This window comes from Bos grunniens, chromosome 27, assembly GCF_055505025.1.
Source record: "Bos grunniens cultivar Pamir isolate PY7600 chromosome 27, Bosgru_T2T1.0, whole genome shotgun sequence".
In the NCBI taxonomy this organism is placed as follows: Eukaryota; Metazoa; Chordata; class Mammalia; order Artiodactyla; family Bovidae; genus Bos; species Bos grunniens.
The window spans coordinates 21262696-21288029 of NC_141191.1; the positions used below are offsets into that span (position 1 = coordinate 21262696).

The window sequence follows — 25334 nt, forward strand, 5'->3', positions numbered from 1 at the left end:
GAAAGATACATGTGCCCCAATGTTCATAGCAACACCATATACAATTGCCAAGATACAGAAGCAGCCAAAGTGTCCATCAACAGATGAATGGATAAAGAAGATATGGGTGTGTGTGTGGGTGTGGGTGTGGAATATTACTTAACCATAAAAAATGAAGAACTTCCAACCACATGGGTGGACCAGGAGAATGCTGTGAAGTAAGTCAGACAAAAAAAGACATACTATGGTATCTATGGCCATACTATTCTGAATACATCCCATCTCGTCTGATCTCGGAAGCTAAGTAGTGCCAGGCCTGGTTAGTACTTGGATGGGAGACCGCCTGGGAATACCAGGTGCTATATTTTGATCTTCCCTGGTGGCTCAGATGGTAAAGAGTCTGCCTGCAGTGTGGGAGACCCAGGTTCAATCCCTGGGTTGGGAAGATCCCCTGGAGAAGGAAATGACAACTCACTCCAGTATGCTTGCCTGGAAAATACCACAGATGGAGGAGCCTGGCAGGCTACAATCCATGGGGTTGCAAAGAGTCAGACACAACTCAACAACTTCACTATTACTATGGTATCTAAAAAATAATGAACATCACAAAACAAAACAGAAACAAGACTCACGGATACAGAGAACAAACTAGTGGTTACCAGTGGGGAGAGGGTATGGAAGAGGGGTAATACTGGGGAAGGGGATTAAGAGGTGCAAACTATTAGGTATAAAGTAAGGTACCAGGATGTAATGTACAGCACAGGGAATATAGCCAGTATTTTATAATAGTTTTAACTGGAGTTTATAAAAATGAGAAATCACTATGTTATACACTTGAAACTAACAACACTGCAAATAAACTATACTTCACTAAAAAAGGGTAAAAGAATTAGACACAAAAGAGATACAAAGGGCTAAGAAATATTGAAAAAGTTTACAAACTTTTTTTTTTTACTTTTTATTTTATATTGGAGTAGAGCCAATTAACAGTGTTGTGATAGTTTCAGGTGGACAGCAGGGGGACTCAGCCGCACATGCAATGTGTCCATTCTCCCCGAAACTGCCTGAACCCTACATCCAGGCCGCCACTTAACACTGAGCAGAGTTCCCTGTGCTATGAATAGGTCCTTGTTGGTTATCCATTTAAAATATAGCAGTGACAAATATTATATTTCTAAGAGTGTTGGTGAAATGAGTGGGGACTAATTGTCTCATTCATATCACTGTGGGGGTGGGGGGAGGTGGCGTAAGTTACTGCAGCCCTTCCTGGATGGAGGCATTTTGGCAACATGTGACAAAAGCCTTCTACCTCAGCATTCCCTTTATCAGAACTGATTCTAGGAAAATGATTGACTTATTTATTGCTTTTCAGAACTGTTTAAAAGGGGGGAAAATTGGAAACAGTCTGAATGATTTAAACAGTGGGTATTGTTTATCTTCGCTGGCATTTCTATAACATTTTAAAAGCCATTAAAATAGTAACATAGAGGATTATTTAATGCCATGGAGTGATAATGGCATTATTGCCATTATCATTTTCACATGATAATTTTAAGTTTGACATTTTAAGGTTTAAAGAATTTTAAGTTCTAAGTGAAAATTTTAAGTTTAAAAATAACTGGCTACAGAGCAGTATGATGTACAGATAATTTGAGTTTTTTTAAAATTCTACATTGAACACACTTTTCCCCTTCGTTTTTAAAAACACACATTGTATGTGGATAAAACATTGTTGCTTTTATTTGGGGCGACCAGCACTAAAAGGTAATGCCGCTAATCTTGGAGAATTTATAATCTTAGGGTTGGGTGGAGATTGAATTTTATTTATCTATTCACTTTTGGCTGTACTGGGTCTGTTACTGAGCGAGCTTTTCTCCGGCTGCAGCGATCGGGGAGCTACTCTCTGGTTGCGGTGCACGGACTTCTCATTGTGGTGGCTCCTCTTGTTGCGGAGCAGCGGATCTGGGGCGTGCGGACCTCAGGAGCTCTGACACGTGGGCTCAGGAGTTGCGATGCCTGGGCTGTAGAGCGCATGCTCAGTAGTTGTGGCTCGCGGGCTTAGTTGTGGGATCTTCCTGATCAGAGGTCGAACCCGTGCCACCAGCACTGAGAGGCAGATTTCTTACCACTGAGCCATCAGGGAAGCCCTTCCTAATCGTTTCATGTGGATTTTCTGATAGTTACAGTGTCTTATAGACCTTCTTCTTACTACTAAGCAAGAAGATATTATGGAAGGAGTGGAGGATTGAACTTAAAAAGTGCCATATATAAAAATAAAGAAAATCTGGCGATTAGGGCTATGTTAGGGAAAGGAAGGAAATATAATAAATGTTAAGACTGATACTCGTGCTGGAGTTCTTGGGAAGATTGGTTGAATAGAGATGCTTGAATTCCTGGTTAAACATTAATCTCCAGATTCTTAATGATCATTAACAATAACGAATAAATCTGTCCTAGTTGGATGTATTTCGTAGCATCTGAGCAACCCCGCACAGCCTATGCTGGAACCATAGCATCATTGTTTTCTAATGTCAAGTCACTAATGAAATACACACACTTCTATACAGACTGCAGTGAGATCTGTGATTCTTGATGTTTGAATCTACTGTGACAGTGTAACACATTGACTGCCAAACACTTTTATCATCCATAACATACCTTCTTTAGTTTTTAAAGCCTTGCTGCTGCTAAGTCACTTCAGTCGTGTCCGACTCTGTGTGACCCCATAGACGTCAGCCCACCAGGCTCCCCCGTCCCTGGGATTCTCCAGGCAAGATCACTGGAGTGGGTTGCCATTTCCTTCTCCAATGCATGAAAGTGAAAAGTGAAAGTGAAGTCGCTCAGTCGTGTCCGACTCTTAGCGACCCCATGGACTGCAGCCCACCAGGCTCCTCCATTCATGGGATTTTCCAGGCAAGAGTACTGGAGTGGGTTACTCTATATGATTATTTATTCATTATTTTTCTTTATTTGTGTCATTAATAGAAACTCAGTTCATATCATGGGCTTTTTATAAAGCTATTCTACCACTTAAACTTTTTTTTTTTAAAAAACTTCATTTTAATGACTCTGTGATCTTACTCCTAATTTTTATAACTAATTACATTTTTCTCATTTAAGTACTAGAAGTTCCTTAAATTTTTCCTTACGTCCTCTTAAATTAAGACTTTGTATAATTAAAGATGAACACTTTCTTATCTTTCTTATATTTCTATATTTGGTATAAATTCAGAAATGACAGTGTGTGTACACGTAACTGATCAAAGAAGTAATCAAATTATTTGATCTTTCTGAACCAGTTTTAAAATCTGTGCTTCCCCAACCCCCCAGAAGTGTGTGTGTATCTATCTATCTATATATATAAAATAAAAATTGTTGTAACCTTGCAATTATTGCTGATTGATTATTTAAAAGAGTGCATGCATAAAAAGCGTTTAGGAGTGTGCCTGGCATATAGCATATTGTATGAGTTGGCTGTTTATCAAGTGTCAAGGCTGCCTTTTTGCTTTGGTGCACTTGTGCTGAACCGCCACCAGGCAGCAGACTTGTGTTTGGGAAAGAATAGAAACCCTGCTTGAGCTGTTTTTAGTCTTTCCCTTTTTCCCTGTGTGTGTGTGTGTGTGTGTGTGTGTGTGTGTACACGTTGCTGTAGAAACGGAACTACTCCTTCTGACTTTTGACTTTTCCTTTTGACTGGCACTGCTTCTCTTTATTCTTATAGTTCCTAGCTGTGCTGTTTTTTGGCTTTGGGCTTTTTGCCTTTGAAGGAAGAGCTCCCCAGAGGATGGGAAACACCGAAAGCCTCCCAGAGCCACAGGGCATCACTCACAGGGAGAAGCAGAGAGCCATGCTCTGCTGTTTAGAAAGATCATTAGCAACATAACTTTTCATATATGTGGTGTAGCTTAGGTAGTTCAAGTAGACATTGTAATAAATATAACGAATTGATGGCATGTTGCTATTTTCTTCTTTTGGAGTAGTCCGGTCTAAAGGATTTCCCTTTCAACCAGGATAGAGTTTACTATTACTTAACTAACAAAAAACTAAACAAAACAAAAAACATGTAAAGAGGGTGGTGTCATGTCTATTTTTAATAATATCAGTGTTTAGTCTTCTATTTATAATTTTAATGCTGGTTTTTAATCTTAGTTTTTACAAGTGTTTTTTTCTTGGTGGGGAGCAGGAAGGACAGTTGGTCGTGGCAAATTAATTTGCTTTTTAATAAAAACTGTGATAAAGTGAAGAAGCAATACCTAAATGTAGCTTTTCCAGACTTTAATTCCTTGGTTAACAAGACCCCTCGACTGTATATGAATAGGTTGTAGCTTGCCCACAGAGGCTGGGTGGGGGTTGAGGGGGCGGGTGGGGTGAGTGCAAAGGGAGAAGGAATTACTCAGAATTTCCTTTCCTGCCTGTCTCCTCCACTCGTCACACCCTGAACACTCTAGAGAATTTCTGAAAGAGTAACTGTGTCCTGCACATTCTCATAGCATCTATTAGTTATTTATGGTCAACAGCCACATTTATTTCTGTTATCAAGCCTTGGAAATCTAGGAAACATGCATAGATCATTTTTTTTTTACATATTGTTTTCTTATACTTTTTAAAATTAAAATCTATCAAGAGTTTGGGCTCTTCCTGGTTTAATAATATTAGCTTCACCTAAGTGAGCATTTTGCGGGTGCAATTCTCTTTTATGTCCACGCCTTTCTCCTGCAACTTCTTTTAGTTTTTGCCATTATATTTTAATGTACTTTTTACCAAGGACTCTACTCAAGTAAACATTTGCTAGATCTCAATTCTTACTGATACACAATAATCTCACCTTCCTGGTGTTCCTAATCTCAAAACACTACTATTCTTGAGAGGTCGCCTGATATTCTGTAAGTGCAATGAGTCAAGCAGTAAGTGGAGTCTTTAGAATACTGCTTGTCAGACTAATTTTTTATTCCTCTGGAACTATTAAATTATATCTGATAGAGGTATTGCATTAAACTTTAATTGTTGGTTATTAGTGAGGTCTCAAGAATATGAGTGGTAAAGTTGAACTTTAACCTTTACTCAATCTCTCATTAATACAGTAAAAAGATTTTTTTTTAGAAATATAATGGACCTACAGTGCTACCTTAGCTCCAGATGTTATAGTAGGCATCTTACTTAAAACTGTAACTGGGAACACATTTGTCTCAGGTATTAGGTTTCTATATAGGTTTATGTAAAATATCTGAAAAAATTCCCTGTGTTACTACTAGTGTGTGTGTGTGTGTGTGTGTGTGTGTGTGTGTGTATAATTACAGTTTAAATTATAGATATAATTACAATTTAAAAAACCAGAATACAGACTACTGTAATGAAGTCTTAATTCTTTATAATTACTAAATAAGTATTAGGCACGCCTTGAAGTAGTTGTTTCCCCTTAAGGATCCTCCAAGCCATCACTGAACCGGTGACATTATTGGTTGTTATGTAAAGCGCCTAAGACCACCCACTTTCTCCTCCCCTTCACCATCTCTGATGCAAACCATAACAACCCCATAGCATGTTCAGTGTGATGTCAGAGGCTGCTGACTGCTGGGGCTGCTAGGAGGAGTTGCTTCAGAGGAAGAGCATTGTTTCTGCAACATCTGGCGGTGGAAGCGGAAGCCAGAAGCACTTGGATAGCTCTGGGGCTTTTCTTTTGTGTGGGTGCGGTAAGCAGCGTCTGGCATGTAGGCATGTTTTCTCTCGCTGTGCTTCTTGGCCTGGGAGAAGAGTGCAGGGTTGGAAAAGACAGTATGTGAGAGCCCGTGTGGGAGCTGGTTCTTCTGTGACATTTTCTTTCCACCTGCTCTGAAGACATGTTGTTGTCGCCCAAGTTCTCCTTGTCCACCATTCACGTCCGGCTGACTGCCAAAGGGTTGCTGCGGAATCTGCGACTTCCTTCAGGGTTTCGGAAAAGCACTGTTATTTTCCACACAGGTTTGTCTGGCACACCTCTCTCCGTACTGTTACACTGGGTGGGGGGGCTTCTCGGTTACCTTGCAGGTGCTTATCAGAAATCTCCTAAGGGGACAGATTATTGAGGAAAGAAAGCTCTAATGGGAGAACCAGGCATAATTTGTCAAAATAAGCCGCTTTCTCTTGTGCTTCAACACATGTGCCTAGCACTTTTCCTTGTCTGCAAGCTACTGTCTGCTTGGCTTGTTCGTTGAAAGCCGAACTGTTGCCTGGATGCTCCCAGCTCTTTGCTCTGACACCAGCCAGATCTGGAAAAAAAAATCAGCACCTGTTCAGTTACATTTTCCTTCACATGATTTCGGAAATGGGAGACAGGTAAATCAAGACAACTAGCTCTCTTTCCTTTAAAGAAGGAGATAAAAAGAGAGGGTTCTGTAGTTTTTCGTTCTGTAGTTCCTCACTGAGGTTGTGACAGGCTGGTTTGGTATACTAAACGATGGCTGTGTTCTCAACATGCTGAAATAAAGCATCATAATGGTTGTGGGCAGGTAGGAAATGAACGGCAAATTAAGTTTTCCAAGCTTCATGGCGAAAATGTTTGCAAATCACAAGAGACTGCCTCTAATCTTCCTGCTTGTATCTGCTTTTTATTTTCTGTGCCTAGAGATGGAAATGAATGCAGAGTATATTTTAGGCACATGTCACCTGCCTGCCCACTTTGAGAGGATTCATTTGCCTCCTGTCGCTGCCTGTTGTTTGGATATAATTGCAACTATGGTCAATTAAGTTGATTTCATGGTATAAACACGGGGAGTGATGATCTTTTGAATCTGGGCTGGTTAGTGGTAACCGTGCTAGGATCCTCTGAGTATGTAAATATTGAGTAGATGTTGTTTTGTTCCCCATGAATGCCGGCTCTTCTGGGTCTTGTTTTCCATCTCTGTCCCCAGTGATTTTTCTCAGCTGACTGCTTTTAGTTTCCCCAGGGGCATCTCCCTGCCCTGTGGGATAATTCCCGTTTTTCTCCAGCACCTCTTCCTCGTGTTTCATAACTCCCCTTGACCTGTCACTGGAATCTGCCAGCCGGAATCTGCCAGCCTTTCCCTCTCGGTCTGAGCTGACAGCTGAAGGTAAATGGAACAAGTTCCTAGGGAAACAGTGGCTGTGTCTCTCCTAGCCTATACACCAGTCATTTTTCTCAACTTTAAAGAATAAAAAGGTGAAAAATAAAGATAAAAGGGTACCCTGTATTTGTAACAATCTGTAATCTAAAATAGCTCCCAAGTGGCTTTTAATTTTAACTTAAAAAAAAAAAATCAATCCACATTCCAAGTTAAAAAGAAAATCAGACAGTGCAGAAGGTTGTACAGTTCCAGGTGAGCCTCTTTATTACCCAGGCCCTGTGCCCTCTCCACAGATGCAGCCACGCTCGTGGGGGCTTGTTTATCCTTCCAGTAATTTTTCGAGTCATGTGTAAGCCCATGTAAGCTTTTTTACCCCTTTTTGTTTTACAGAAATGGAAGCATAATATATACTCTTTTATAGCTTACTTTTAAGCATGGATGTATCTTAGATTTGAATGTTAAGGCATTTATCTACCACGTGCGTTTTAGCAGTCATATAACATCCCATTGCTGACTGAGCCATGATTTAAACCAATCTTCCATTAGCAAACATTTTAGGTTGTTTCTACTGTTTTTATGAAGCAGATAGCTTTACAAAGGCAGCTTAAAACTTTTATTCCCAGAGTTTGACTAATAGTGACACTTGGGGCACATTTTATGTTTTGGATTTACATAAAAATATTTTTAACCATTCATTTGATGGCCATCATAGTTTCAGTGTACTTAAAGGTGATCTAGTTCTTCTGGTTTTACACCAGGAGGTTGGAGGCCCAGAGAATTAACTTGCCCAAGGACACACAGCCAGTGGCAGAGATGGGACTAAAACCTGGGACCTCTTGGTTTTGTTTTTTGGTTTTTTTTAGATTTTTTTCCAGCTGTGAATCTTGCTGTAATTCTGTTAGATCTAGTGAATAGCCATGATGGAAAAAAGAGTTTTGCATGTAGGAAGCATTTTATAATTAAGTAAAGAATATAATTCTACTTACCCCAGAAAGAATCTTTTATGAGCTTATCCATTTTGCACAGCTACAGGGTCTGAGAAACCTTCCAATAAAAAATAGATTGAAGTAGTCACATTTCTTCTTATCCACCTGGGTTGAAAACAGTAGAAAAAGAGGTGGTGTTGCTATTGGTTGCTGCACTGACCGTGGTATTGGCCTGGATTCCAAGAGCCCAGGGTTGTAGCCTCGGTTCTGCTGGTAACCAAGTCAGTGACCTTGATCACTTAACCAAACAGGGATACAGAATAAAGGAATCAGACGAGATGATTTCCAAGGTCCCTTCAACCTCAAATTCTCTGAATTCTGGCTCCAGATTTAAAAGTCCTTGATGTGTTACTGACACCTGAAAATTATTCTTATCTAAACGAGTTCTCTGCTTATTTCCCAAACTCAGCAAATACTGATTTCTTTCTCTTCACACCATCGTTGTTTGGCCCTTAGTATATCCTCAAAGCCCCCATTGTTCTTTCTCATTTAACCACAATTCATGGGTTGCAAGAATCTATGACTCTGTCTTGTAAAATCCCTGTTGTTTTTACCCTCTCACTATTCTGCGGGCATGCTCAGTCACTCCAGTTGTGTCTGACTCTTTGCGACCCCAAGGACTCTAGCCCACCAGGCTCCTCTGTCCATGGGATTCTCCAGGCAAGCATACTGGAGTGGGTAGCCATGCCTTCCTCCAGGGAAGCTTCCTGACCCATGAATCGAACCAGGATCTCCTACATTGCAGGCAGATTCTTTACCAAGCTACCAAACTACCAAGGAAGCCCAGTAATATTGGAGTGGATTGCCATGCCCTCCTCCAGGGATCTTCCCCGAGTCTCCGATGGCTCCTCCATTGGCAGGTGGGTTCTTTACCATTGTACCACCTGGGAAGCCTTCTGCCTGCTCTAGTTCAGGCTTTATTATTAGGCTAAAGCATTTGAAATTGCTCTTCTCAGAGGTCAAATATCAACAGTTTTGTCATCACCCAGTCTAATACTTTGGAGCTTTTTGAAGGATTTTATAATTTTGGTCTTTGCCACCAACCAGCCTTTTCCCTGCTTCCAGATTATCTTTTCACATTGCAGGGTCAAGTCATTCATTTCATAAATAAGTATTTGTTAGACATGTCCTGTGTGGCAGGTACAATGCCAGATGCTGATATTGTAGCCAGGACTAACTCACACGTAGCCCCCTGCCTTCCCACAGCCCACAGTTTACCACGGAGTCAGGCAAAGACCATCAGACAGTCATGGTATGACATGGACTAGGTGTCCAGGCAGCTCCCGGCAGGTGAGGCTGACTCCCCAGGTCTTCCACGGGAAGAGCCATGTCAGCTGGGACCCCAGGATAGGAGGAATTAGCCAAGAAACAGAGGGTGTTCCAGGGAGAGAAAATAGCATGTGAAAGCCTGGAGGTGAGGAAAGCCTTGAAGGTGAGCTCCTTCAAGAAAATGAAAGAATTTTAACACATTGGAGCATGGACTGTGGAGGGGGAGCTGCCAGCAGTAAGGTGGTGGTTATAGGAGTCCAGATGGAATGGGCCCTTTTACCAACCTTTGCTGAGGGCGCTGTGTGCTGTAATATTAATAAATTGATTGGCAAAGTGTGCTGTCCAGTCCAGGATACAATTTCCTCTGTTAAACAGACGCAAGGAATGAATTTGAATGTGTCAGTTTGGGGTGATGTTGCAGGACGTCCAGAGTAGGCGAAGACGGTAGCATCCCAGGAGGGCCCACACCTGCTAAGAGGGCCCAAAGTGGTTTCACTGACTTCACCAAAGCACCCGGTTCAGCGTAGCTCAGAATTTTGCCTCAACGTATTCATTTCCATCTTATGAGTCAGCAGAGGGAAAGGAATCATCTCTGTAGAAATATTTCTTGCCTCCAGTTCTGTTGGAATCTGGGTTTTCTGTGCAGCTGGGGATGAGATACTTGTACTCATTATTATGAAAAGTGCCAGTTTGAACCTCAGAGTTGATATTCTCACTGACCTAAGTGAAGGCAATTCACTGCACTAAGAAAATTCTTTCTGCTGAGCTAGTAAGAGTAAAAAGCAATTACTCTAAGCAAAGAGGGGAGGTATGTATTTACACATACTCTGAGGAAAGGTAAGAGGAGTATTATTAATAACACAAGATATTTTCATTTACTTGAAGCCACACTAAAGAGAACCATTTTGCCTAGGTATTTGGTAAGAGTGAGGCGGAACAGGATTAAGTGTTCAATTAGAACGAAAGTCATTGTAGTGTTCTTATGTTTGGTGTTCACTTTTCAGACCGTCCAACAGAAATGCTTTTAAAATAGTTTTATTTATGTATTTTTTGCTGTGTGTGGTCTCTGTTGCTGCAAGGGCTTCTCATTGCTGAGGCTTCTATTGTTGCAGAGCACACGCTCTTGGGCACCCTGGCTTCAGTACTTGCGGCATGTGGACTCTGAAGATGAACTCAAGAGTTGTAGTGCACAGGGCTTAGTTGCTCCGCAGGATGTGGGATCTTCGTGGATCAGGGATCGAACCTGTGTTTCCTGCACTGGAAACATATTTACCACTGAACCACCAGGAAGCCCCAGAAATGCTTTTAGGTGCAGTTTGTTAAGACAGCGTGGCTTAAAAGGAGTTTATTTGTCTCACGTAGCAAGAAGCAGCTCTTACCTTGTTCAGAGGCTCAGCAATGTCAGGATTAACACCTATGCTCTTTTCTTAGCCTTTTTCTCATGAATGTTGCCTCATGATCTCACAATGGCTGCTGCAGGCAGCAAAAACAAGACCCTGGGAAGGGGCAGTGCCCTATCACTCATGCTTACATCTCATTGGCTAAATCTCAGTCACATGGCTGTTTCTACCTGCAAAGGAAGCTGGGAAATTGAGTGTTTCACTTCTCCAATCTCTGTAGTGCATGCAGGTAAAGAGAGATTAGAGCCCTATTACAGCAACTGCCACAGAGAAGGCAAAACTAATTTCTCAAAAGCTAATACTGATAGCTTATAAATAAGGGCAGTATATCATTTAACAAGTTGAATCTTGCAACACACCTCATCGTTTCTTCTCTTTTAGGATATGAATTTTTTTTGGTAATGATCACCTAGTTTGTAGCTATGTTAATTGGATACTTTCAAGTTATTTTATGGTTTGGACATAGAGGTTAATATTTGATTTTGCTCTCTTAAATGAAATAATTTTCAGTTATAGTACACTGAGAAAGAATGTTCTCAACATTAAATGTGGTTTTATGTATTTTAAATGTGTCAATAAAAGATATATTTTATTAGGAACATACATGGTGGAACTCATGGTCATGCATTAAGGTGATGCTAAATTTTAATTTCTCTGTTTCTCTCACACATCACAAAATATAGAAGCCAGTGAAAGCATTTTAGAAAGCTTCCATAAAATAACTATATATAGTTAGAATTTTTTGTAAGAAATTAAAATATTCAGTCATTTGTATAATGCAAAAAGACATCAAAAGGATCAAATTCAAGAACAATAGAAGAGAGATATGGCCTTCCACCACCCGCTTTGTTATCGCTTCTGTGAATCCACAATTTTCTTTGCAGTTTCCTGGAAAGCAGCTTTGAAAGTTACACTGGCCTCATGCCACATCGATAAGCATTTACTAAGAACTGGTTTTGTGAGTGGCATTATGTTAAAAATGTCTTGGCATAGATTGATACTGAACTCTTTGGTATGGCAGTCTTACAGCTTCAGCTTTGCTATGACATTAAAATGTGCCCTTTCATAGTTATTGCAGTCTATTTAAGAGAGCAGTGATATGTTAAATGAATTTTTACTCATAATAGGTAATATTTTGATAAGCCTTTAGAAGTTAGATGTTGAAAGAAAAAGGTAAAGTTTTACCATGCCAAATTGTGCTTTAATGTGGCATCTGTTTTCATATAAACATAGAAAATAAACCATACAGTATAGTTTGAAGTTGGATTCAGAATGGGAAGGAAAACAGTGTTTTTCATCTGGAAAAAATGGAAGAATGTGGCACGGGAAACATATATAGTAAATGCTTATTTAATTAGAAACATTGAAATATTTAGGTTGAATTTTAGATATTAGAGAATCACCCTATACATGAAATAATACAGATTATGGTACTTTTTATTAGCTCTAAAGCATGTTTCACAGCTAGTAATAGTGTTTTATTAATAGTATGCACATTACTGTTTTCTTAGGTAAAAAGACAACAGGTGTGTTTTTAAATGTATCCAAAATTGGACATTATTTTTCTTATTTGACTTAGGTAATACTTTGGGTTATTTCAGTACCTGAGAAAGAAAGAGTTAGTTCAGTCATGTCCGACTCTTTTGAGATCCCATGGCCTGTAGCCCGCCAGGCTCCTCCGTCCATGGGATTCTCCAGGCAAGAGTACTGGAGTGGGTAGCCATTCCCTTCTCCAGGGGAATCTGCTGGACCCAGGAATCAAACTTAGGGCTCCTGCACTGTGGGCGAAATTTTACCATCCAAGCCACCAGGGAAGCCCTAGCACATGAGAGTCCTTTATAAAAGGCATCAATTATGTAGCTCTGGGTAACTTTAATACCAATAAAGCTTTTTGCATGAGAGACTGGGCTTTTTCCTATTGTTCCTTGTTACTTGAATTTTAGACATCTCATACTCAAATTATTTTTCCATAACTGGTTAATATTTTGAGAACAACATTCTCTTTTTATTTATTATTTATAGTATCTGTGCTGTGCTTAGTCGCTCAGTCGTGATGGACTCTTTGCAACCGCATGGACTGTATCCCGCCAGATTCCTCTATCCTTAGGGATTCTCCAGGCAAGAATACTGGAGAGGGTTGCCATGCCCTCCTCCAGAGGATCTTCCCAACCCAGGGATCGAACCCAGATCTCCCGCATGGTAGGCGGGTTGTTTACTGTCTGAGCTGCCAGGGAAGCCCATTTGTATTAGAGAAATTCCTAATGTTGAATGTTTTAATTGGCTATTCTAACTTTTGTTTCTACTGTCTATTAAAGGTAATCTATCATCTTTAATTCACAATAAGGGGATTTTTGACCCACTTTGGGGATTTATTTTCCCCACTCAGATCTTTTGTCTGCATGTGCCTTGTCAGCCCTGCTGCTCTGCTGGGGGCCCTGCTTGATGAAGAACACGTGATTGCACATGGCCGAGATGTTAGGGACACCGTCTGTGGCCGTGGAGCACTGACCCACGGGGCCTGGCCTCGCTGACACAGTGGTGACATCACCTAAGCTGGCTAGCTCAAGGTGGAAAAGTCCAGAAAAGACAGTTTTAAAAATCTGACAAGGTACATGTGCTTGCAGTGGATACAGCAGAAGGGCCATGTAGAGTTTTGTTTGTTCTTGTTTTGGAAATGGTTCCTTGTGGTGACAGAGTGTTATTCTTGGTGCCGTGTTCATCCATGTGGTAAATTTAAAGGGACGTCTTGGCGCATGCCGTCATCGCTGAAATCAACAGCACAGCTCGGCTTTGTGATGCCAGGCATCTTCTCAGGTTCCTATTATGATTCTTCAGACAAAATGATCCTTCAGACAAAAACAAAATGAAAGTTCATATGACGGCTCGCATTTAATATTTCCCATCATTTGCCTTAGTAACAGAGAGAAAGCCAGTCCTGGAGCTGCTATCCTGTGAAGTGACACCTCAGTCACATCTATATCTTCTTCCTTGTGCTCTGAGGATAGTGAAAGTGAAGGTTGCTCAGTAGTGTCCAACTTCTCTGCAAGCCCATGGAATTCTCCAGGCCAGGATACTGGAGTGGGTAGCCTTTCCTTTCTCCAGGGGATCGAACCCAGGTCTCCCACATTGCAGGTAGATTTTTTACCAGCTGAGCCACCAGGGAAGCCCAAGAATACTGGAGTGGGTAGCCTATCTCTTCTCCAGTGGCTCTGCCTGACCCAGGAATCAAACCGGGGTCTCCTGCATTGTAGGTGGCTTCTTTACCAACGGAGCTACCAGGGAAAGACCTATCCAGTTTGTTCATATACATTGTAAACAAGTATAACAAGAGACGCTTGTTCCTTATTTTAAGTTGAGATAAAAATTCAGATTTTCTTCCCCTACTATGAAATTCATGTTTCAGATGAAATTTTTGCTTGTTAGATGATTAAAAATATTTTCATTTGGCATCTTTGGAATTTTTAATGTTACAGGCATGAAATTTTACTACTTGTAGGTATTCGCAGTATGCTCTTCTAGTCCTGAAACAAATCCAGAAACTTAACATAGTAAGGTGCACTTCTATTATTTAGAAACAAACTGATGGAAAATTAGTCAACAAATTGACGGAACTGATACTTTCTTAAAAGTATTTCTGAAAAAAAAATTTTTTTTTCAAATGTAATGAATTTCTGTTAACTTTTATTTACAGTTGGTAGTCCATTTAAAGAACATGAGAAATGTGCTTTGCTTTCCCTGCCAGCCACATGGAAAATGTTTAAGATCAAGTTTGGTTGGTTTTTCAGGAAAAGTTGTCTAAGCAATAATTATCCTGAAATAAGAGTATTTAATAGGAATATGCCTTCTATCCTGTAATCTACTTTTGAAATTAAAAAGTGAAACCATTTTACATGTGATACATGGCACTGCAGCAGGTCCAACAGTCTAGTACTATAAAATTTTAATAGGTGTCTTAAGGCACTCCTCCCCATCTGCCTCCAAAAGAATTAGCTTGGGTAATTTTAAAAGTCTAAACACCGTGCTTTGTTGAGCTTGAAATGTTCCACAGTAAGCAAATGCCATACCTACCTAGAAGTAGAAAAAAGTTACGTGTGGCTTCTACATTATGATTACTAAGAACACTTCTAGAGCAAACTCATAGTGAAAGGAATATTGAAAAGGTTTATACAAATTTAAGCTAATAACACTGATTTGTTTCTTAGTTTGTTTACTTAAATACTGGTTAGATGCCACGAAGCAAGTGTCAGCACCTTAACTATAATAGGCATGTTGTTAGGCTTGAGGGCTTCTTCCACTCTTGTCAAGGCGGATGCTAACTTCCTCCTTTCGTACCACACTGAGTAATGATTTCTTATAAAATCTTGGTAAGATCGTCTAGATTTCTGTGGATCTGCAGTTCATCAGACCGGGAAAGTGTGTGTTAGTGGGCTTGCACTGTGTGTGCTGTGTTTAGTCGTGTCCGGCTCTTTGTGACCCCATGGACTGTGGCCCACCAGGCTCCTCTGTCCATGGGGATTCTCCAGGCAAGAGTATTGGAGTGGGGTTGCTGTGCCCTCTTCCAGGGGATCTTCCCAACCCAGGGATTGAACGCAGGTCTCCCACATTGCAGGCAGATTCTTTACCATCTGAGCCGCCAGGGAAGCCCTGGCTTGTATTAGGGGCAGCATCTGGGACAAGGGGAAGTAAAGAACCGATTTGCTCCTGGGGAAAACACCCCAGCTGACAAGTCCGTTTGGAAAGCCTTATGGGGCTGGTGAGGCTAGAATAGCATCTTTTTGGAGAATGAGGAGCAGGGTATTAGAGTGTAGGATGCCTGCCCACCGGGTCCCTCGGCCCTCTCTCTGATTCTCACGTGCTAATCTGCTCCTCTGTGTGTTACCTCTGAGCTGCAAACTATGACTTACCCAGGAGTCCTCTTGATCCAGGTGCTCTGCCTCGTAAACACATTCGTCATTTCCTGCCGGTTCTCACTGCCCTGGCCACGAGTCCCTGCCCGACCCCGGGCTTCCCTTTGCTCACCCCCTCAGGTCTCCCCCTTGCCCTGCGTCTCCAGGCCCTTGCTCAGCACTGCTCTGGGTCTCCTACCAGGATAAACCTTGTATGGCACTCCTGTCTAGCCCGTTTCTGCTTCCAGCCACATCCTCTTACTTTAACCTCAGGAGTGCTTTGCTGTCAGCACTGAACGTCAGGACCTCCAGGGCTCCCATACTTCTCCGCCTTGGTGTTTTCTGCTCTCATATCTGTCTGCCAGACGTACAGACATCCATCCACACTGTGTCTCCAGCACCCTTTCTTGCTGGTCGCAGATCCACGTGTTCCCCCCATCTTCTCACTGCACTGTGTGTACGTAATTCTCTTTCCTAATTAGCATATGGCCATCGGCAGTGGCCTGTTTCTGTCTCTGCGGCGTAAAAGTCCGGGACCAACTTGCTAGAGGCACATCCAGCAGACATTTGCTGAAGGCACAGGGGTCATGTGGATCATTGTTTCAGAACTGGATGCTCCCTCTTATCAGAGCACATATTTCCAGGTAGTCCACATTTAAGACCTCGTTGTCATGGAATTTCTCCCTCAGCATAAACTGCTATCCTCAACTGCTGAGCAAACACTGACAGAAAGAGCCTGTGGAGAGACAGGTGTCCCAGGAAGTGTTTCAGACGAGGAGGTTCAGATTAAAGTAGAAAGACGACTGGCCAAGCTTGTTAGCTCACTGCTTGTGTTTTATTAACCCACAAGCCTTCGTTGTCAAGGCAGTAATGTAGCGGAAGGCACATGCCCGCCAGTGACCATCACCTTTGCAGATAGCTGTGTGTGTGAGTTAAACAGGAAGAGCTGACTATCACACACAAGATGTCTTCGTGTATCTTTGTAGGGCACCGCCCTCTTATACCTGCTTCCACCACCCCCAAGACACCAGGCAGGTCCACCTGCCCACAGCAAAGCCACACGGTAGATTTTGATAAACATTTGGTGAGTAAATGAATAAGAAATCAATAGGTATATGAAACAAATGTTAGTTACTGAAGGCTACGTATAGTTTTTCATTCGAGTCAAGGCAACCTCTCCTCGTAGGTCTTGTCTCTTGCTTGATTTTAATATTCAGAAAGCCAGCAGATTCTGTCAGTGGCTTGTTCTTGCCTTAGAATGGTTGTATCCTCAGCAGCTAGGTTAGTCCCTGTCTGAATGGTTAAGTCTTTCAGAAATAAGTGTTTTGCCTTGAGGGGAGGGGGGGCGGGGGTCTGTGCCTAAGTGACTGAGCCTGAAATATGGGCCTGTTCTTCCTTCAACTGTTTTCTTTAAGAGGATGATAAATAAGTTCTTTAGGCTGGTTTGAAATTTTATTAAATTGAGATTTCTGAGTAGAAAGAACAAGGAGAGTAAACAGTGTTATCCAGCTATTTTTCAAGTGAGCAAATGTCCTGGACTCAGGACTTTGGTTTTCCTGATGGGGGTTTCAGTTTCATTGGAGTGAAGTCCAGGAAGGTCTGATCAGACACACAGTGGTAATTATCTTGTCAACATGCATCTGAATCTATGTGAAAGTTAACATTTAGTTTTAAGATTTCTGAGTAAGTTGATTCTTTGCAATTAGCCTCTTAATGGAGATAATAAATGAGATTTTTTTAGTTTTAAATAGTTGTATTCTCAAAATGGTAACATGTTAATAAAGGGAACACAAGGGCAAAGTTTGGTTCATATTAAGCTAACTTGCTATAATAATGAATCCGGTAGGATTTAAGGGAAACTGTTGATTTTTGGCATTACAAAGTACTCTGTTTATGAGCACTGGGGCTTTGAGCATCATTGGAGGTTTTTGCATGGTCTCTGATCCTCCATTCGTCCAGGGGTGAGGAGGGAGGGAAGGATGCTCAAACTGGGTCATCAGCTGTCATGTGGTACATCTGTGTCCTCAGGGAGCACAGTATATGGAGCGGAAGATTGAGGTCACAGCGTGCTTTTCCAGCTCTAGGTAGAGGGCAGTCTGTATGCTTATTTGCTCTTAGGTTAAAACTTGAAGATATGTAAATCTATTCTGAGAATTCACATTCAATAGAAGCTGCATTATTTAGATTTCTGCCCAGATTCCCCATAGAAAAAACATGGATTGACTGTTTGCTTGATGGTTAAGTGTTAAAGACTGAAGCTCAGAATTCATTTTAACCACCTTTAAAAAATATTACATTTTAATTTTGAGTAGGTAATATATTTGTTGTAGTTGTTTTAGTCACTAAGTCATGTCTGACTCTTTCTGTGACCCCATGGACTGTAGCCTGACCTCCTCTCTCCATGGGATTTTCCAGACAAGAATACTGGAATGGGTTGCTATTTTCTCCTCCACGGGATCTTCCCAACCTAGGGATGGAAACTGAGTCTCTCACATTGTGGGCAGATTGGTTCAGTTCAGTCACTCAGTCGTGTCAGACTCTTTGCGACCCCATGGACTGCAGCACACCAGACTTCCCTGTCCATCACCAACTCCCAGAGCTTGCTCAAACTCATGTCCATCAAGTCCATGATGACATCCAACCATCCCATCCTCTGTCGTCCCCTTCTCCTCCCACAGTCAATCTTTCCCAGCATCAGGGTCTTTTCCAATGAGTCAGTTCTTCGCATCAGGTGGCCAAACTATTGGAGCTTCAGCTTCAACATCAGTCCTTCCAATGAATGTTCAGGACTGATTTCCTTTAGGGTGGACTGGTTGGATCTCCTTGCAGTCCAAGGGACTCTCAAGAGTCTTCACCAGCACCATAGTTCAAAAGCATCAATTCTTCGGTGCTCAGCTTTCTTTATAGTCCAACTCTCATATCCATACATCTACTACTGGAAAAACCATAGTTTTGACTAGACGGACATTTGTACGCAAAGTAATGTCTCTACTTTTTAATACCTGTCTAGGTTGGTCATAGCTTTCCTTCCAAGGAGAAAGGGTCTTTTGATTTCATGGCTGCAGTCACCATCTGCAGTGATTTTGGAGCCCCCCAAAATAAAGTCTATAACTGTTTCCATTGTTTCCCCATCTATTTGCCATGAAGTGATGGGACCGGATGCCATGATATTAGTTTTTGAAATGTTGAGTTTTAAGCCAACTTTTTCACTCTCTTTTTTCACTTTCATCAAGAGGCTCTTTAGTTCCTCTTCACTTTCTCCCATAAGGGTAGTGTCATCTGCATATCTGAGGTTACTGGTATTTCTCCCAGCAATCTTGATTCCAGCTTATGCTTCATCCAACCCGGCATTTCGCATGATATATTCTGCATATAAGTTAAATAAGCACGGCGACAATATACTGCCTTGATGTACTCCTTTCCCTATTTGGAACCAGTCTGTTGTTCCATGTCCACTTCTAACTGTTGCTTCCTGACCTGCATACAGATTTCTCAGGAGGCAGGTAAGATGGTCTGATATTCCCATCTCTTGAAGAATTTTCCATAGTTTGTTGTGATCCACACAGTCAAAGGCTTTGGCATAATCAATAAAGCAGAAGTAGATGTTTTTTCTGGAACTCTCTTGCTTTTTCAACGATCCAGCAGATGTTGGCAATTTGATCTCTGGTTCCTCTTCCTTTTTAAAATCCAGTTTGAACATCTGGAAGTTCACGGTTCATGTACTATTGAAGTCTGGCTTGGAGAATTTTGAGCATTACTTTGCTGGTGTGTGAGATGAGTGCAATCATGTGGTACTTTGAACATTCTTTGGCAGATTCTTTACCACTGTGCTATTAGGGAAGCCTGCAATGCATTTGCCTTGTGTTTTAAAAGTATTTAAAAGTGCACTAGAACACCTTTATATCGATCTGGTTCCTGTTGTCTTCTCTGAAAAGGTAAACACCGTTGGTACTTTCATATATATTATATGAAAGCTTTGTTATGAATTTATAAGCAAAAAAGTACATACCTCTTGATACAATGAGACACATCATCTACATTGCTCTTGACCGTGTTTTTTTCATTTAACACAGAGAGCTTTCTATTTGTGTGTTACAGCTGTGATGTTCCATTGTATAAATGTACCGTTAAATAAATGTACATTTATTTAAGCACACCTCTACTTATGGACGGGCTTCCCTAGTGGCTCAGATAGTAAAGAGTCCACCTGCAATGTAGAAGACCTAAGTTTGATCCCTAGGTTGGGAAGATCCCCTGAAGGAAGACATGGCTACCAACTCCAGAATTCTTGCCTGGAGAATCCCTTGGACAGAGGCATCTGACGGGCTACAGTCCATGGGGTCACAAAGAGTCGGACACGACTGAGCAACTAAGCACAGCGCAGCATGGCAGCTTCTGCTTCATTTGGGCTTCTTTGGTGGCTCAGCTGGTAAAGAATCTACCTGCATTGTGGGAGACCAGAGTTCAATCCCTGGGTAGGGAAGATCCCCTGGAGAAGGAGCGGCCACCCACTCCAGTATTCTGGCCTGGAGAAATCCATGGACTATATAGTGCATGGGGTCACAAAGAGTCAGACACAACTGAGTGACTTTCACTTCACTTCACTCCTTATGGACATTTGGGCTGTTTTGTTTTTTTTTTTTTTATCTTTTCTCTGCAAGCAAGTTTGCACTGAAGTGAAGTGAAGTGAAGTTGCTCAGTCGTTTCCGACTCTTTTTTTTGCAATCCCATCGACTGTAGCCTACCAGGCTTCTCTGTCTATGGGATTTTCCAGGCAAGAATACTGGACTGGGTTGCCATTTCCTTCTCCAGGAGATCTTCCCAACCCAGGGATTGAACCCGGGTCTCCTGCATTGTAGGCAGATGCTTTACTGTCTGAGACCCCTTATTAGGTGTCATTTTAACCCCATGTAGGATTCATAAGAGAATATATTCTTCCCTACTAGCTGTGACTCCAACAGTTTGTGCTAGGATGTGTTAGAGAAGCCGTATCAGCAGGTTTTATATTCTTAAACCTCCATCTGGGGTATGACACTATGCAGGCAGACATCATCAGAGTCATTTTAAATGTCTGAACGAGATTCTCCATGGTAGCATTGAAAACTGCATCATGATGTCCATGATAATTTCCAGTGATTTCTATCACTTTCTGAGGCAGAGTGGGGTTTGAATTCTAGGTGTGGCGTTTGGGGGTTTTCATGGCTGGACCTTTAGGAACCGTTGTTGGTATGCGAGGTTTCCTACTTTGAAATTCCAGTTCTACAGCCACTAAGAAAGCCTGAGAGAAAAAGAAGCTGGTACCTGGAGACTTAGAGTTTTCCTGAGGTGGTGGCTTACCTGCCCCCACCCCAATTCTCTCGTCAGGTGGAGCTAGCACCCTGACCCTGAACTGCAGCTGAAGGTGAAGCAGGAACCAGGCAAAGCACAATTGAGAAAGCACCAAGAACCAGAGAGTTGCATGATTGGAATGCAATCACACTTGGACAGTTGATGTTTTCCAGGGTTGTTGTTCAGTCGCTAAGGCTTCCAGGCTTCCCTGCCTTTCGCTGTCTCTTGGAGTTTGTGCAAACTCATGTCCATTGAGTTGCTGATGCCATCCAACCACCTCGTCCTATGTCACCCCTGTCTCCTCCTGCCCTCAATCTTTCCCAGCATCAGGATCTTTTCCAGGGTGTACCTCAGTAAAAACTACATAAGTTCATTCACAGTGATTTTAGCAGTGTTTCAAATATAGTATCAAGTCCTAGAGAATTTTCTAAAATTTCAAAAAACAGTTATGCCTTGACACAACTTAACAGTTCCAAAATGCGACAAATAGGATTTTCATAAGCACAAATGCCATATTGTGTGTGTGTTCATTTCTGCTGTACAGCAAAGTGACTGAGTTATATATATTATGTATGTTCTTTTTCATAACAAATGTCATTTTGTTACCAAAAGCTAAAGCAACTGAAATATAATAAAGGAAATGTATAGATGCCAACTCACTTGTGGATCTAAGCCGTCTGAATTCAGCAGCAAACTCAGGAGTGGCTTACACGGTTGCATGGCCAGATCTGGGGGAACAAAAAAACAAACTATTAATAAGTGTTGGTTGGGCCTGGGGAAAGGGGGTCAAAAGTACAAACTTGGAGTTCAAAATAAGTATGTCGTGGAGATGTACAGAATGGAGACTAAAATTGAAAACACTGTATTGCTTTTTTACAAGTTGCTAAGAGAGTGTATCTTAAAAATTCTCATCACAAGAAGTTTTATGTATGGTGACAGATGTTAACTAGATTTATTGTGGTGATCGTTTTGCAATATATAGAAATATATTGAGATATATATGGTGAACCATGTTGTACACCTGAAACTAATGTTATATGTCAGTTATATGGGGGAAAATGTCAAATTAGATTTCAGATGGTAAAAAAAAATTTGTCTTGGGAATTTGAAGCCTTTAACAAAATTTAGCAAGGTAAAATACAAAAAATATTGTAATGGCTTCAGAAGCTTAATTCAACTCTTTCAATATTCAACTCTCAACTTTTTCAAAATATTGACAAATGCTTAACACAATGTAAATATAGTATTTCAAAATCTATGTCCATTGAGAAACACTAAAGTTAATCTCTTTGAACCAAGAAAAGAAAAGTCAATCTCCCTATGTTTGAAATAGTGTTAGAAATGGAATTAACCATTCAATGAGAAAAACAGATAAATATAAAAGAAAGTATATACATATAACAAGGAATTTAGCGAAACAATGATACTAAGAAAATAATTTCTGTAGAGTTGTAAATTGAAAGTCTTGATAATCCAGTTAAAAATGTTTAGTTTCTCAAGGAGCCAAACATAAATATTAATATTTAGCTGCTGCCCAACTTTGGCGTAAGAGATAATTTGAAGAACAAAAATTTTGGTGCTACAAAAAGAGTACCTATATTTTCATCCTGAGTATAAAAAACTGCTTAATAAATTAATTTATATTTCATATTTTTCCTTAGAAATAACTTATTAGCACATGACTTGTTAATACTAAAATTCCCCCTAAAAACTAAGTAGGCAAGCAACTTAATGTTTTCTCCAAAAATGTTAATATAAAAGCTTCATTTCTTGATTTTATAAATAATTATAACTTAATGGTTTAAAAACTGATATTGTATTACATAATAAAATTGATTAGCATAAAAATCCTAGAAACAGAATGAAATGTTAAGGATTTAAGAAATGGTAACTTCAGAGCAGTAAATGATAAATGAATACATATTTCAGTAAGTACTAGGAAGACATAAGCTATGATATCAGTCAGGAAAGTGAACCTATATCTACATATGTCACAGTGGAAGTTCTGGATGGTCAAGGATTAAAAGAAGTTTTTTGCTCTTCTGTTTGTTTGTATAAAAGTGTATAAAACAGGATATAAAAGGTAGGTATTTACCAGTATATAGGTTTATTGAAAAGAAGTTAGCAGATAATGGGCTTGGGTGAATTAAGTAGCATGTTAAGATTCCTGTGTAAATGTTTGTATTTAGTTATGTAACAATATTACATCCCCACCCCATCTCCACTTTCCAAATGGGTGGGAACAGAAGCCTAGGTTCTTGTCTTGGAGTCTGCCCTATAGACGCTGCCTACGCCCAGCTTAGGCCCTTCATATCCTTGAACTTCGCTTTGCTATGGAGGGCCACTGAGATTTATTAACTGTCTGTTTTTTTGGTTTTTTTAATTTTAATTGGAGGCTAATTACTTTACAGTATTGTAGTGGTTTTGCCATACATTGACATGAATCCGCCATGGGTGTACATGTGTTCCGCATCCTGAACCCCCTCCCAACTCCCTCCCCATCCCATCCCTCTGGGTCATCCCAGTGCACCAGCCCCAAGCACCCTGTATCATGCATCGAACCTGGACTGGCGATCTGTTTCACATATGATAATATACATGTTTCAATGCCATCCTCTCAAATCGTCCCATCCTTGCCTTCTCCCACAGAGAAAAAAAACAAAAACAGTGGGGGAAAAAAAAATCTGGAAAAAAAATCTGAAACAAATACAGCAAAATTTGAACATATATTTCATCTCAATTATAGATAAAATTGCTTATTTTATGTGTACTTTTCTTATATTTGAAATGTTTTATCTTAAAAAATAAGTAAATAAATACAGAAATAATGATTGTAAAAAAAAAAAAAAACCAAAAAACTGGCTGCACTGGGTCTCAGTTGCAGCCTGTGGGATCTTAGATTTGTAAATTGAAGGTTCTGCCCAGGGATGGAACCTGGGTCCCCCGCATTGGGAACCTGGAGTCTTAGCTAGTAGACCACCTGGGAAGTCTAAGTATTTTTAGACACAATATTTTAGTCATTTTAGAAGTGAGAATTATCGAGTATTAATACAAATACGAGTTGTTTAACCATGGAAAGCTACCATAGAAAAGGAGAGCCCTTTTCCTGTTTGTTTGTTTAACTTAAAGAATATTAAATGTATTTTCCCACTGGTTTTTGGGACATGAATACTGAGGTTTCTTTATTTTCCTTCTAGAAATCACTGTTTTCTTCCTTCTAAAAAATTAGAGAAAGTAGTTACCATCTATAAAATGGTCTCAGGTTTGTCACCACAGAATGTAGACACTGTAGGGAATGCCTGTGAGAATAAAGAAGTATTTATTTTTTTTAGTTTCTTATGACTTTATTTTTTCAGATTTACATCTGATTATTTAGACTACTCATTTTAAGAAGTTAAGCAGGTTGCTTTCATCTTTTTCCAATTCTGTTTGATGTTTAAAGTGGCCGAGACATTTGGAATGGTTCCAAGATGGAACAGTTTTTCTGTATAAAATAGATTCCCAGGGCCCTACGACAGAAAGTGAGCAGTCACTTAGCATCTTAGATGGATTTGGAGTATTAGCATGTGCGTCTTAAAAAAAATTTTTTTTTAAACCATATTACTGCTTGAAGGGGAAAAAGAAACCACAAAGCTTGTGTTTGATAGAAAACAGAATAGTATAGTCAAGAGTATTATACTCAGGGCTTCCCTGGTGGCTGAGTGGTAAAGAGTCCGCCTGGCCAGTGAAGGAGACGCAGGTTCGATCCCTGGTCCGGAAAGATCCCACATGCCACGCAGCAACTAAGCCAGTGCGTCACAACTACTGAGCCTGTGCTCTGCCGGTGCTCTGCCACAGAAGAAGCCACCGCATGAGAAGCCTGCGCAGCACAACAAAGACCCAACATAGCCCAAAATAAAAATAGATAAAAGTATTTTATGAAGCGTATGAAGCTCTCAATGAATCATTTTGCTGTACACCTGAAACTAACACACATTTTAAATCAACTACAGTTCAAAATAAAGAAAAAAAAAATTCTTTTTTCTAAGTATAGTACACTTGGCAGTGAATTTAAAGACCAGGGGTTAAATGTGAGTAGATTTTCACTGTATATGTGGTGATTTATCAGGGATTAGGAAATGACTCATGTACAGTATAAATCTTGGGAACGCACCAGGCCATCAGCAGGGAAAGGAGAGGAAGTTGATAGGAAACATATAGGAAGAGGGAAAGGCATTAACAGTTCAGTCGTGTGTGTGTGTGTGTGTGTGTGTGTGTGTGTGTGTGTGTGTGTGTGTGTTCAGCCAGCCTGAATCAGAGCCTCCAGTCAGGGTACTTGTCACAGCAGATTTCTGTACCACTTTACCTGGAAAGTTAGAAACCATGAAGTCAGCATTATTTTTCACACAGTTTCCATGTTTCTGGATTGATCAGTCCATCTGCTTT

The 25334-nt window shown here is 40.6% G+C and overlaps 1 protein-coding gene, 1 long non-coding RNA gene, 1 other non-coding gene and 1 pseudogene across 18 annotated transcripts in view; 2 read left to right on the top strand and 2 right to left on the bottom strand.

The window, feature by feature from the left end:
- Positions 1-25334, top strand: part of MTUS1 (microtubule associated scaffold protein 1) — a 188100-nt gene that overhangs the window by 117266 nt on the left and 45500 nt on the right. Inside the window, exon 1 of one of the 16 annotated variants that reach the window (XM_086380645.1) lies at positions 5661-5937. The exons of the other annotated variants lie outside the window; for them this stretch is intronic. Within the exon in view, the coding sequence (XP_086236771.1) occupies positions 5817-5937 (121 nt within the window). The 5' untranslated portion in view covers positions 5661-5816. Of the gene's footprint in view, positions 1-5660; positions 5938-25334 lie in introns of those variants that run through there. 16 annotated transcript variants of the gene reach the window in all.
- LOC147343626 (5S ribosomal RNA) lies at positions 229-347 on the top strand (annotated as a pseudogene).
- On the bottom strand, positions 5331-8568 carry LOC147343627 (uncharacterized). The gene is made up of 2 exons (XR_015156310.1): positions 8027-8568; positions 5331-6224 (listed from the first exon to the last, which is right to left on the bottom strand). It is a non-coding gene; the product is annotated as an uncharacterized LOC147343627 (long non-coding RNA).
- Positions 14907-15032, bottom strand: LOC147343628 (U6atac minor spliceosomal RNA). The gene has a single exon (XR_015156532.1). It is a non-coding gene; the product is annotated as a U6atac minor spliceosomal RNA (small nuclear RNA).